Here is a 15,128-nt window from a genome sequence, read left to right as displayed (position 1 = left end):
CAGCTATTAAAGAAATTAAATTAGTCTTTAAAAACCTTTGGGAAAATAAATTGAGGCCCAGATCATTTCACTAGTGAATTCTACTAAACATTTAAGGAAAATATAAAACCAATTCTACACAATCACTTCCAGAAAATAGAAGGGAAAGACTTCCCAACTCATTTTATGAAGTCAACTTTACCCTGATACTAAAGCCAGACAAAGACAGTGTAAGAAATCTATAGAACAATATCTACTCACAAACACAGACATAAAAAATCTTCACAAACATATCAGCAAATCAAATCTATGTATCTACCTATAACTATATATATATATATATATATATATATATATAGAGAGAGAGAGAGAGAGAGAGAGAGGGAGAGAGAGAGGGAGAGGGAAATAGATATAGATATAAATAAATCACACTATGACCAAGTGGGGTGTATCTTGGAATGCACAGTGGCTGGTTCAAATCAGTCAGTGTAATCCACCATATTAACAGTGTAAAGAACAAAAACAACACGATTATATGAATTGATGCAGAAAAAGCATTTGGCAAAACTCAAAATCCATTCACAATAAAAACTCTCATCAAATTATTAATAGAAAAGAACTTCCTCAACCTCAGAAGAAGAACATCTATAGAACACCTACAACTAACGTTATACTTCATGGTGAAACAATGAATATTTTCCCCCTAAGAGTAGGAATAAATCAAAGATGTCCACTCTCACTCCACGTATTCCATATCCTGGAAGAAGTGCTAGCCAGTGTTAACAGAGTTAAGGATTCAAGGTCAACATAGAAAAACAATGTGCGTTTCTACGTACCACCAATGAACAACTGGAAACTGAATTTTTAGAAAATGCCACTTACAATATCTCCCCCAAAATGTAATACTTATGTATAAATCTAACAAAAATGTACAGAATCCGTTTGCTGAAAACCACAAAACACTGATGAAAGAAGTTAAAGATTATCTAATAAATGGAGAGACCGCGTTCATGGGTTGGAATCCATGTTCATGGATGCCAATGCTCCCCGAAGTTGGTCTATGGGTTTAACACGTTTCAATCAAAAGAGCAGTAGGAGTTTTTGGAGGTATGGAAAAGCTGATCCTAAAATGTATACGAAAAGGCAACAACACTAGAATAGTGTTGCAAAGCAACTTTGAAAAAGAACACATTTGGAGGAATCATATTACCTAATGCCAATTTTAAGCCACAAAGGATTATTCCCGGATCTTAAAACCCAATGGAATTTGTCTGGTTGGATTTTGAACGTACTTGGGGCTGGTAGCTCCTTTCTTCCTTCCATTTTCTCCCCTTTGGAATGGGAATGCCTGTAACTGTTATCTTATGGCTGTCCTACTATTAGAATTTAGAGGCAGAATACTTGTTTTCTAGTTTTATGGAAACGAGATGCCCTGCAAACACCTTGACTTTAGTCCAGTGAAACTGAATTCAGACTTTTGGCCTCCAGAAAAAGAAGAGAAAAAATCAGTTGTAAGCAACTAAGTTTGTAGTAACTTATTATAGCAGCCAGAGGAAATTAATACATATGGTTTCATTTCTCTTGGGAAGATACCCAGGAGGAGAACTGTTGGGTCATATGGAAACTCTCTATTTAACATTTTGAGAAATCCCCCAAATTTTCAAAATTAAAAACCTTATCTGGAAAAGACAGTGTTAGAAATTTTCCTTTCTTCCTCTTCTTGGCATTGTTTAACCCTCTGGATTGCACGTGCTCTTACTGATACGACCCCCCGCCCCCGGCCCCGATTGGAAATCTACCATACTGCATTCTGACCCACTTGCGCCCTCCTTCAGAGGCTTGGGACTATCCTTTTGAGTTTTCTTACATCCCCCCTCAGCAAATAGGTCATCATCTCCCTCCCCTGATCCACTGCGGCACTTGACTTGAGCAACAAATTCTCCCACGTGACAAGGCATTATGGTCTAAGGAAAACAACAGTGCCTGGGTCTTTTCCAGACTAAGGCACCATGGAGGGAATGGGTGCAGAGGTAAGAATTTCCCACCTTTGAAAAATGTCTTAATTTTTATAGCATGTAGTTTGGCATGGTTGGAGAAACCTAGGATACTACTTTTACAAATATTGCAAAGTGAATTCTGTTCTTAGAAGCTATTGATTTGAATACAAAACTAAGTAGTGTTCATATCTGAGACATTTCTCCAGGGGAAGCAACGTATAACAGTGGGGAAAGCACTGAGCTAAGAACCCAATGATCTAGCATCATCATGGTCCTTGCTCTATCAAATCCCGTCCAGCATCATCTTCTATTTCCTCTTCTCCTATTTCTTCCTACCCTACAGGGGAGAAAGGGTCAGAAATGCCAGCTACTCCGCATTAGGCACATTTCCCAAATGATACTTGATACCTGTGTACCAAATGAAAATAATTTAAGTTAAGTGCATAGCTTATAAATTCTAAAGTGCTACGCACACTTAGAGTGCTATGATAACTTTAAAGATCTTGACAAAATATCTCCCTTATCGAACCAATGGTGGTTTCTCACTTTGCACCCCCTAGATATGTAAAATGGCCACCTCAGAGTTCCAGGTTCCTCATCATTATTCTGGGCATAGATTTCTATTTGGTATCACTTTAGGGCAGTGATAACCAAGAGCTTTAATAAGGGAATCTGAGATTTTATTCCTAAGAGTTTAATAGCATTTTGAGATTTTTGCTTGAAAAATCACTGATGGTGGGTAGCACCCATCAAACCTAAGTTAGAAGTTGTAAGGGGGCGGGGGAAAGGCCAGGTGGATGCACTGCTGCGCTCAGAACTGCACTCAATTAATAAAAGGCCAATAATCTCTGAAAGAGCTCATTTTGATGTTGGACCAGAGGCTTGGTCAAGAGGGCCTTCCTTCACATTAGTGACGCTATCCTGCCAGCTGATAAGAGCCAGGGAGAGCGGCAGCTTCTCCTGGGTTTCACACTGAGTCCCGGCCACTGCAGTTCCTGTGGCTCCATCCTTAACAGGCACAGGGCTTTGTATGTTATGTAATCTTTCTGTGTTGCTTCCCCTTTGTTCAGTCCTTGCCAAGAGCCAAATAAAAGAATCCATATGTGATTACAGCTATAAAACCAAAAGGAAAATATTAGACAAAAATATAACGTTTTGGGGTTTCTAAGTTTGTTTTACCTTTAATGCTAGGCAGACAGTTTACACAAATCATTTTGCTGCAAAGTAAAGAATAATGAATTAAATGTGTTCCCTGTCACCATCAATCATGTATGTTTGCCTTTGATTGACCAAACATATAAGACACATGAAATGACTTTCTAATCATGTTAGGGGGAGGAAGGGAGGGAGAAGGGGAGAAGATGGGGAAGGGGAGTTTCAACCTTTTTTATTTTATTCAGAAATTCCACTGACATTTTCTGGCAATTTTCTAACATGCTGTATGGGCTTCTCTTTGCTAATAATGTTTGCCTTGAGAATTTGTAAAGGTCTGAGAACTCTTTAATTCAATGTTCTAGAAATTACCAGGGCCAGAGGAGAACAGAATCCCTGTTAATAGTTCATGCATTAATTCTTTCTTCATTTGAAATTGCTTTCAGGGAAGTTGCTCTACGTTCAGGTGGGCGTTAGTCATCTTGGGCAGAGTCAAAGGCGTCCGTCGGGGGAGGCAGACAGAGCCCCTGATCTAATGAGATTCGAGCAGTAAGGAAAGGGGATGCACAATGATGCTGACCCAAATGGGATACTGAGGTTTAGCAAATTCATTTCAATCCATGGCTGTTTATTTGGATTTGTGAATTTAAACAACACACTGACTGCATTTTCTGGCAATCGAAATGGTTTATAACCAAATCTAACCAGCCTCCACGCATCCTCGCCAAGGACTATAAAGCTTTGCATTTCAAGTGTCTACATGGAGTCAAAGCTCTTTAATTTGGCAAAGGAACCACGTACAGTAGCAAAGGAAGAAGGTTTCAGCACCAAAATCACCCCAAATTGTAAGTCCCTGCTGGTCCTGGCCCCACCCAGCTGTCTGCGATAAAGGCTGGTCACGCCAGGCTCCAGCCATTCATTCATTCATTCGACATGCGTGTATTGAGGACCTCTTATGAGTCAGGTGCTGTTCTAGGCATCGGGAATACAGCAAGCAGCTCTAGGCTTCAGAGTGCTTACAGTGTCTCCGGGAAAAGAGGCAATTAAAAAATGCCGTGCAGAAAAACAAAGCCAGGAGAGTCGACAAGGATGTGCACGTATGGGGTGTGGCGGGACAGGGGATGCAAATTTTTAACATGCAATTTTGATGTTTTTTCACATGGAAACTTTATTCACCCCGTGAAGCCTAAGAGAACATCTAGATCATTCCTAGAGAATCTGGTGAAGGGGGACATCTACTCCCTGTAGGGACCCTCAGAAGTCCCAGAGAAATCTATGAGTTTGGTCACTTTCTTCTTGATCGTCCTATATTTCCCAGGAAAACTGTTGATTCATAAAGCATCCCTTTATTACAGGTATACCATCTTCACAGACTGGAGAACTCAACATTTTAGAGATGTCAATGCTCCCAAGAAAGCCCCAAAACAGACCCACACATACACTGCCATCTGGCTTTAAAAACAGGGACTGCGGGGTTACTAATAATATACTGTTTCTTAATCTGGGTCCTGGTTACATGAGAGTGTGAGTTTGTAAATACTTAATAAGCTATCCATTTATCAGATGCACACTTTTGTTTGTATATTATACTTCAACTAAAAGTTTGCTTTTAATCTCTTCTTTCAAAATGCAATTCTAATGTTTTAGAAAAAGTTCCCCCTGAGAAATTAACACTGAGCAAGGATATGAGGGATTCGCTGGAGGGAAGCCATGCAGCTACGTAGGGGAAGAGCATTTCAGGCAGAGGGAAAAACAAATGCAAAACTCCTAGACTAGCTAAATGGAGTGTGGATGATGTCTAGGAGCAGAAGAGTATTTAGGAGATGAGGCCAGTGGGGTCACAGGCCCCCGACTGCTTGAGACCTATAGATGTTTGTAAGAACTTTATTCTGATGAGATGGGACATCGTGGAGAGATTTACATGGAGGGGGTGACGGTATCTGCCTCATGCTTGAGAAGGATGCTGTAATGAGAACAGACTAGAAGAGGGGAGGGATAAGGGCAGAGCAGGGAGGCCAATTAGGATGCTGGTATAATACTCTAGGAGATGGATGATGGTGGCCTGGATCTGACAGTAAAGTGAAGGTAGTGAGAAGTGCTCAGATTCTGGGCTTATTTTCAAAGTCGAACCAAGTGAATTTTCTGCTGAATTGAATATGGTACGTGAGAGGAAGAAAGGAGCTAAGGTGGATCCAAAGGCTTTCGTCTGAGCAACGGGAAGGATGACCTTGCCAATAGTGCAATGGGAGAAGACCAGGTTTACAGAGAAAGAAGAGGAATTCCATTCTGGATAGGTTAGGTCTCAGAGGAGATGAAACATTCAAATAAAGATGTTGAGTAGCAATTAAATAAATGATACTGGGATCGGGTTCTGGATAGATATATAAATCTGGGAGTCATCTATATATCTAGGACTCCCGAGAATAAACGAGATTACTGAGGAAGTGAGTACACCTGTAGTGGGAGCAGCTCTCCACTGACAAGGGATGTCTGTGGAAGCCCACTGTCATGATACCATTTGTGACCAGGGTGATCACATTGCCCTTCGGTATGGAATAAGCAACAGTTTGCATCTCACTATCTAACTTACACCATGTGGATTTACTTTGCAGGCAAACCCTCTACTCTGGCACCATTAGCATTTCCTCCTGGAGCAGAAAGCCACCTAGATCCCAGCCTTATCAGGTGGAGCCCTGGCCCCATTTCAGAGATTCTGTCACCCACCACTCTCCCACTCCACACAGGGTTGATCCCTGCTTCTAACATGCTTCCCTCATCTAGATGAATGTCTCTGGTCTCCAGAGCTTATTACACCCATTAGCCAATAAGAATCGCTTGTTATCCCCCAGAAGCACCTACTTAAGCCAATTAGCTTCACCCCCTGAATAAAGCAGAGTGTAATGTCATTTCCTTCTTGACAGCCCAGTTCATTTTCCCACCTTAACTCATCCCAGCCTAGGCTAATTCCTCACCTGTCTTGATGCAGTGACCTCTGCTGTTATAGAGCTGGCCAGAGAGAAAGGCCAACAAAACCCACAGGATGGGGCTGTGCAAACATGTGCCCATACATCCCAGTCACAACAGAAGCTTCCTGAAACTTATGAGTGCCTCCTATACCCATAAGGATGACGGTGTGATTAGCACACTGCTTGCAATATGGTAGGTGCCTGGGGAATCTCTACTGAATCAATATTTCCCGTAAAATAAGCTACAGAAAGTTAGGAAGGTACACTCAAGGACATACTTGGAACCAGTGTACCTAGTTTAACACGTGAGTTTGTCAATTCCAAGCTTTATATCCTCACACAAGTTGCTGCACTTCCCTTAACCCACAGTGCCTGCCACTATAAAGAGGTGATAATAATAATGCCGGGTTTGGGCGGGGTCACTGAGAATTAAATGAGATGACGCCTATACAGCACTTAGCATAGGGCCTGACACTAAGTTAGAACCCAGTATATTCTAGCTATTATTAAAGATTCTTGATTTCTGTTTCCAGCTCCTAAACCATAATGTTTTAATACATGCATATATACAAACACACATATGCACATAAACATAACCCAAAATAAAGGGACTAAAAACAATTCCCTTGGCTACAATTAGTGCCAGGACTCTGCACTGCTGACAGTTTATCGCAATATGGTAACAGCAATACTGAACAAATGGTTTCCAGGTCCAGCAAAGTCCACCTCAACCATGATACAATCTGAATAAGATGGGCCTGATTTCCCTAGTGCTTCCCCATTCAGAAATAGAAACTGTGATGGAGGGGACTGTGCTGTGATCAATATTAAGTAAATTTCACCCATAAATTCCAAATCTTGTAAAATAGGGAAAAAATACAAGAAGTGTATCATGTACTTCCTCCAATTTCATAATTGATTTATTCAAACAAGAAATAATTATGGAGTACATACCATTTTCTAGGCTGTGTGTGTGTGTGTGTGTGTGTGTGTGTGTGTGTGTGTGTGTGTGTGTGTGTGTGTGTGTGTGAAATGGTAGATTAGCAGAGTTAAAATCGCTGGTGATCCTGAGAACAATTTATTGAATAAATGTGCTAAATTTGAAGACTCAGTGTGGATTGAAAAGAAATTTTAAAAGAGTTTATCATCCTCTAAAACACATAATACCCACACACATAATTTAGCATGTCCAAGGACAGCTAATCCTAGTAAAAGTAACAGCACAATTCACAAAGACGGCAGGTCAAGCCCCAGCTTGAAACCAGATATGTTGAATACAGTTAAATATTACATGGTAAAACTCTAAAACCAAAAAAAAAAAAAAAATTTTTTTTTAAATCAGTGGATCTTAAATTACATCCAAGTGAGGATGCCAAGGAGAGATACATGCGGCCACTTATTCACGGATGAGGCAATGACTGATAGGCTAATAAATAAGTTCCTTGTCTTGGTCTTTCCAGAAGACATTAGGAATATTCTCACTTGAACCTGACAGGCAGGTGGTAGGAGATCAGGTATCGGTCAATGAACAGGATGTTCTGGGCCTGGTTGATAACGTAGATGTTGGCAAGTCACAGCAATCAGGGCATTTGCCTGCACTCCTTTAAGGCATTCATGGGCGAGAGCTGGGTGCTGCTGGACAAAATGCTTCCCCTGTTTCATGAGCAACAAGCTGCTGGGCCACAGGACCCCTGAGTGGCCAGCCTGAGCCTCTTTCATAAAGGTATTGTCTGTAAGGTTAGCATGGATTTGTTAAACAAACCCCAGAACACCAGAAACTGCACAGGTCATGTCTTGAAGGTTAAGTGGAGCAAAGGACAAAGAGCCAGCGACAAGTCTTTAATAGTAATTAGGAATTCTTAAGGAAACTTAAGGAAATCATTACCCCCAAAGATGTGGCCTAAAATTATAAATAGATTCCCAAAACGTTTAGATCAATTCAGAGCTAGGCTTTCAGGGGCAATGACTTGGCGCCCTGGGGCAAAAGTGACCACGCTGAAAGGATAAACAGGTGCTCCCCCGTATCTCCTGGTACCTCAGGGCTGGGTCTCTTTGGTAGCTTCCATGCGTCAGTAGTCCCTCTCTCCTTCACAGAACCTTATTACCCTCACTGTCAGTCTTGGCTTTTTGGTCTCATGCATTCTAAAAGCCTGGTGGACAGTCACTGTGATATATCACCCCTGTTTCAGTCTTGTTCTTTCTTCTTTCAGCAGGGGCAGAGCACCGTGTATTCTCTAGGAGTAAAGAACAGATATCATACCTGCCCAGGGCCAGGGAGAAGATGAGCTCACACTCCACCTTTGGCTTCCAGAAACACTAAGCATTCTCAAGGGACCAGATGCTGTCAAAGCCTCATGCCACCGCTTTCCATCCTAACAGGCCTGCCTGTCCCCATGGAGGTGCTGATGAACTCCCTGCTGTAGGACACACTGCTGTAGGACACATGGTAGGGGACAGTGGGGAAGGAAGCCATTTCTGCAGACAGTTATCCATGTATAGATTCCCTTTTCCATCCAACACCCCAAATAAAAATAAGTAAAGGCTTTGTCATCCCTAGAATGGGAGCTAATATATAAAACATGCCAAGGAGAGCATCATTATGGTGTTTATTATGACCTAAAAGAGACAAGGGTCTGGATTTGGAGAGCACAAAGAGGACACTACAGAATGGGGAGCACGTGCTTTCAATTGTCTCTATCTCAAATGAAAAAAAAATAGGAAGGGAAGCCTTGTTATTTCCAGGTCAGGTACCTTGGCAAATTCCAACACAAAGATCACCTGAATGTCAAAAGGCCATATTCAGAGAGCTACCTCCAAACATGGAGGACTTGGTCCCGGACAGAAAGAACATGGTAACATAACCCTGGGAGGGAAATGTGTTTTGAGTTACACCAGGGCCTGGCTGGGCCTCTCCCACAGGCCCTCCTAAACAGGAACTTGGCAGTGGGATTAGCTGGGCTGGAGGGGACGTCCCTGGCTACAGAGGTGAGGCCCTTCAGGGTCTTGAGGAAAGTTGGACAGAGGTTCTTTCTCCCTGCTGGTAATAACACTGAAGAATCAGCATCACATCCATTTTATTAATTTTCTTGACAGGCAGCTCTAGTTTCCAGGAAGGCACCACAAAATCAAAACATACGCATGTCAAGTGCCCCATGTGTGGCGGGGCCCTGCCAAGGCCATGTTCATCAACACCAGGAAGCACAGCCCAAGTCCTCAGACATGTGCTGGTCCTGTGGGTAAGCCCCTGCTGGAAGAAACCCCCGGAGCTTGGCTGGACGAGCCAGCGGAGCTCTCTTGGTGACAGTCCTTTATCCTGCTCTGGGTTCCTCGTGTTGAATATAAGAGCCCTGGAAGACACCAGGCTGCCTCTGGCTTTCGGGCTTGTCTCTCAGTCCAGCCACAAAGACCTTCCTGCCGCCTCCTTTTGCCTACATTCAGCTGTATCCAGGCAGGGGACTGGCAGCGTGAATTAAAGAAGCCATTTAAAGGCAAGCCATGTCCTTATTTGTGAGCTGGGTCTGAGCCAGGAGTTCTGCGGAGTCGAGGTCTTTGGGCATATAGTAAGTAAAGAATTTTTTAATCAAGGCACCCATTGCTAAAGTGATTGAACGGACTCCAAAACAATTTGTTCTTTTACGTAGACTAATGTTAACCATAAATTGGCTAAATAATGAGGTGGGTACAGAGGGTGAGGACCTAGAAAGAAATCCTGTTCTAAGTCACACAGCTTATGGATGCCAAGGGTGAGCCCTGACATGGAGTTAGTTCATCACCTGCATCTTCATCCTTCCCACGCATCCCTCTCACTGCATCCAGGGCCATTTCCTCAACCTCACCGAATAACTTCCTGCCGGTGGTGGACACAGCAACAATGGCAGCAAAAGGCTGGAGATCTCACACCTTCGATTTCAGAGTTTCTGGCCCCTCTGCAGGATCTCCCGGTGACACACTCATTTCCCACCTCAACCACTAGTAATTCAGGAAGGGGAATGTAAATAAATGAATAACAGGGAGGGGAATATCAGATCCTGAGCTGATGGCCACCAACGCCAAATCAGGGAGGCTCAAACGAGACAGGATTTACTGCACCGGTTTGCTACCTTGACTGTCTAGGCTGAGCAATCCAAGGATAAGGAATGGTGTCATCACTAAGAGCTCCAAAAGCCCTCTTAGTAGGGTCCTGGACCCTCAACCTGATGTCCTGGAAACACTCCTGGCCTGGCCTATGAGGACAGAGTTGGGTCTTTCTTTGTCTGAGTTGGTCCAGTGGGCAGGGGCCACTTTGGAGGGGCTGAGCAGCCAGCCCTGTGGGGTGAATCGCTGACCGGGGGATGAGCATATCCAGACCGCCTGTCTCACGGTGTAAAAGGCCCCGCTGCCCACGACTCAGTTAGTTCCTCCTCTGACTCTCCATTCAAACAACCATGGCATGTCAGCCCCGCCGGCCTCCTTGATTGTGCAGAAATAAATAAATGAATTATGTTGTTAGGGTTTGGGCTTCGGCACAAACACATGGTCTGCATTTCTCTGCACAGTGAGAGGTCCACCAGCCACTTGATGTACAAGAGCAAAAGGATAATTCTTTTCTTTAGGCGCTCTGGTGCCATATGGAATGTATATAAATCATAGCTTTGTTTTAACAGTGGAGACTTTGTTGATAGATAAACATGTGGTTTATCTAAAAAAAAGAGAGGATTGTGCTTTGAACAATCATTTAATGGCCGTGGATGTGCTAAATAAAAATAAAAACATAATTTTGAAAGAAGCTGGCCTCGTGCCCAAATCTGTAACAAGGAACTTCTCCTTAACCAAAGTGGTTAAAGCCCGCCGATCTGTTTTGAGTTTAAGCTGTGCTCTCTACTCAACCCCACGACAAATTGAATCCGGGGCTAATGTGCTCTAATAGGACGAGACGTTACCTTTATGAATGACCTCATGGAGAAGAGGTTGGCAAGCATGGTGGAGAGGCCTTGAGCCAGGCAGCTCTGGGCGATGAACCCCAGCTTCAGCTCTGCGAGGCAGATTGCATCATCCCCCTCTTTCCAATTCCAGCTCGGGATGTTTAGCAGATGGGCCTGCGGAAACAAAAACAGGTATGAGACCTTTCTTCGTTAAATGTTCAATTGGTTAAAATCTCCTCTGGGAAATGCAGCATTGCCCAACAGCTCAGGGTCGCCCAGACTCAGCCTTCCTTTCCCTTGCCTGGGTCTGGTGTTTCCTGTTTTATCCACCTCTTCTGTTCATCAGACTTCAGTCTCTCTGGAATATTGCTTCTGTACCTACCAAGCCCAGGTCCTCCCCTCGCGTTTGTCATTGAGCCAAAGAGAATCCACAGGGAATTTCCTCTTGTGACAGACACGTCAGCCCGTGCTACTAGGATGTCTGGCTAGGTTGCTCTAAACTGGCTCCTCAAAAACCCTTAAGACTGCCAGACGCCTGGGTATTTTAGATGTCGTTTTTTGTCTGCCTTCCCAGAATGCCTGCTCCATGGCTCCCAAGCTTGAGTGGGCATCAGGATCACCTGAAGGGTTTACACTAACGCCAACTGTCGGGCCTCCCCCACAGGTTCTGATTCTTTGGGGGGAGGGTAGGGCTGGAGAATTTGCATTTCTCACAAGTTCCGAGGTGACGCTGAGCTGCTGAGCTAGCAACCACATTTCAAGAAGCGCTGCCCTAAATCATCCGGCACATCACAGTGGAGATGTGTTACAATCTCTTGCAGATGGACTGATCCTATTCAACGGTGAGGTCAGACCCTGCGATGAGGACCCAGAGGCATGTTCATCCAATTATTTTTAAGTGGCAGGAAGCAGAGAGTCAGAGATGATACAGTGGATGAAAGAATCAAGGTTCGAAAGTTCTCCAGAGTTGGAAAAATGGGCAAAAATCATCAAGATTTAAAAGAACTTAATATCAAATACAGCATTTAGGTTAAAAGAAAAAATCAATTGTTTAAATCCAAAATGTGAAGCCCTGACTTGGCAGATATGAGGGGACAGGAGAAAACACAAAACAAAACAAAACAAAAAACCTTGTGTGTGAGTAACTAAAACTCCCCAAAAGAAGTCAATCTCGTGACAGATTACAGAAAAAGCCAGCGCTAGCTTGTTAGAAATGGTCTTCAGATCATGGGAAATACAAAGGTTTCCTTCTGTTGTGAACTGGTCAGGCTAGTTCCCTGGCGCTTGATCTAGTTGTGACAGTCAGATTTTAAAAGGGAAATTGATAACTGAATAACCCCCAGAGAAAAATGACAAGCATGAGACGAGACGTGGGTTCTAGAAAACATCTTTGGAGGAACAGTGAAGAGAGCCAGCAGCCTTTGTGGTCCGAAGAAGGGCCCCTCCTCCAGGGAGACAGGATAGTTATCTGTGAACACCTCGGGTGCTGCTATGATGAGGAGAGATTAGACTTGTCTTGCTTTGTTCCAAGTGCCAGAATTAGGAATGACTGGTGTGTATTACAAGAAAGCACTTTTTAAGCTTGTTTTATAAAGGAAATCTCTAAGGATGTAATTTGTCTAAAAAATGGAGAACGCTGCCTCCAGAAATGCAAGGTCTCTTTCCCTAAAACTCAGTGCGTGTTTCTCCAAGTCTCAGCAGATAGACTGTTGCTTTGCCCCGGAGGCTGAGTCAGAGCCCTTCGAGGCTCCTGCTAATGCCAAGACTCTATGACCCTGAAATGACTGTTTCTCTCCACGTGTCAGCAAGCGCAAGGAGCATGAAGGAGGTATATATGCAGGACAATATACGACAGGTGTGCTGCCAGGAGGAGATAGGAGGCTCCACTGTGGAGCCAAGACCAAGTGCAATGGCTCTGTGCTTGGCTTTCAGAAATACCACTCTCGTGAAATTCCCTCTTGCAAAATCCTGTTCTGTAACAATCCTGTGAATCCTAACCCGGCAGTGTTTACTCCTGGAAGATTCTCCCTGATGAGAGCTGTTAAAATAGTCCCATGTGTGGGCAGGAGCAGATGGGAATTTCTGTCAAGCTGAGTATCAGAGACCTTCCCACATCACAGACTCAGTTCCAGCAATTAGCCCTGCCCTGTATCCCATTTCTCTCCCTACCCCTCACTGGCTTAAGAAGGCCACTTTTCCCCTTTACTTCCCTGGCATCGTAGGGAATACATCAGGCTAAGTGGAGAAATACTCATTTGCATGAACGTCATCTGCGAAGAATGAGGAGAAATTAAAAGTAAGTCACGAACAAGTAAATCATCAAGTGTAAAAGGAGATTTGGGTGGTCCAAGCCCCAGACAGACACTATGTAACCTTCATGGCAATTTCAAATAAACAAACAAATATTTTTAAGATGGTTTCTCACATCCCCATATGCCATCCAGGGTATGAAGTCTAGGATTTTATGTCTTGGGTCCCTCATGTACCCATCTGGTATTGAGTTCCTTAGACATATTTTACATGTTATTACACAGAAAAGTCAAGTTCGTTTCATTTCTCAGCTTCCTCTTTTGGCCACCGTATCTTTCCCAATCGTGGGGCAGGGAGCCACAAGGGACATGCCAAAGGCTGGAAGGTCTGTGTGCACCAAAGAAGGGTGACTGACCCAGGAACTCAACTTGTTCGTTTCTGGCAACTCTGTCCTTTTTCATCTGAGGGAACTTTGGGTCCAGTGTCCAGTGGAAGACGCCAGTGTTACTACCTAGGAGTCTAGAGGCAAATCCTCTCATCTGGAGAACCAGCCCTGCTAAGGCAGGACGAACAGGACTGGGGCTTCCCTCTGTTTGAGACGAAAGGAACGTGAAAAACAGGCTGTCCTGGAAACCAGGAGAGATGAATTCCAGCCCCAGTGCCATCTCTCACTACACATGCAACGTTAGGGAAGCTGCCATGAGGAAGAAAGAAGGTTGTCTCAGAGAAAACACTTCAACACTTCTGCTCAAGTGTAAGGGTTTACAGTGGGAAAGCTCAAAGAACTTGCATCTCCATTCGGCCACTGGGACTTGGCTTCAGGTCAGAGACAAAGACCTCTTTCTGTAGAGTCTGTTAGGAACATTTTAAAAGTCCACTAACAGCTAAGTCATCAGGAGTGAACCTTTTCTAGATGTCCCAAAGCATTCTTTCCTTCAAGAGTTTTAAGCCATCTGTGCTCCAATCAGACGATGCCCCTGTGCCATGTCCTTTCCATGCTGGGAGATGGTGAGGCTGAGTGTTTCTCTCCCTGAATTCTACTGGGGGTAAACAGATCCACTTTGGAGAACCTCCATCCTTCTACAAGTCCTACTCAGAGGAACCACAGTTTGGCTCAACAGCCTGTGGCTCTACTGAATGAGAAGGTGGCAGTTTCGGCAGTTCTGTCTCTTAGCTCACTGGCTGCCCAGTGACCATGAGTTGTACCCATCAGAGACGCTCTGAGACAGAGCTTAGACCCACGGTCTGCCGTCACACTGGGATACTAAAATGCACAGATGGTCAAATGAGGACTAAATGGGATAATGGATGTCAAAACTCTTTTAAAACCCTAAAATATGACACAAATGTCTGAGATTATTATGATGACAAACTCAGAACGAGTTTTATATGGAGAGAAAGAAGACAGCTTCCCTACATCCCTCTAGGTCCTAGAAGAGCACCATCGTTAGGTCACGGGGGATTGAAATTCTTTATCTTTTAAATCTGATATTCAATTATGGAATTAACTGTCCTTTGGAATATGCTGACAGGGATATAAGTGTACACGTATGTACTAGGTGTTTTCCTGAAAGCAAGTTTTAATGGATGGAGATCTCTGGGCATCTAGTCACGGGTACAGAGAAAGTGCCAAGAGAGGAAGAAAAATAATATTGTGAAGGGTAGAGAGGGTCTTAAAAACAGCAAAATTAAACCAAAACTACAATGCGATATCATCTCACACTGGTCAGAACGGCCATCATCAAAAAACCTACAAACAATAAATGCTGGAGAGGGTGTGGAGAAAAGGCAACCCTCTTGCACTGTTGGTGGGAATGTAAATTGATACAGCCACTATGGAGAGCAGTATGGAGGTTCCTTAAGAAACTAAAAATAGAACTACC

At 43.7% G+C, this 15,128-nt stretch overlaps 1 protein-coding gene across 22 annotated transcripts in view; it reads right to left on the bottom strand.

Moving 5' to 3' along the window:
• Positions 1-15,128, bottom strand: part of KCNMA1 (potassium calcium-activated channel subfamily M alpha 1) — a gene marked incomplete at both ends in the record, with an annotated part of 741,342 nt that overhangs the window by 181,079 nt on the left and 545,135 nt on the right. For 21 of the 22 annotated variants that reach the window (XM_082854819.1, XM_082854826.1, XM_082854808.1 and 18 more), the window contains one exon: positions 11,014-11,169. The exons of the other annotated variant lie outside the window; for it this stretch is intronic. In XM_082854819.1, coding sequence (XP_082710945.1) covers positions 11,014-11,169 — 156 coding nt within the window. The remainder of the gene's footprint in view (positions 1-11,013; positions 11,170-15,128) is intronic. 22 annotated transcript variants of the gene reach the window in all.

This window comes from Leucopleurus acutus (genome assembly GCF_964270905.1).
Source record: "Leucopleurus acutus genome assembly, chromosome: 14".
Classification (NCBI taxonomy): Eukaryota; Metazoa; Chordata; class Mammalia; order Artiodactyla; family Delphinidae; genus Leucopleurus; species Leucopleurus acutus.
The sequence above is the reverse complement of the archived record's forward strand: the minus strand, read 5'-3'. Positions and strand labels throughout refer to the sequence as shown.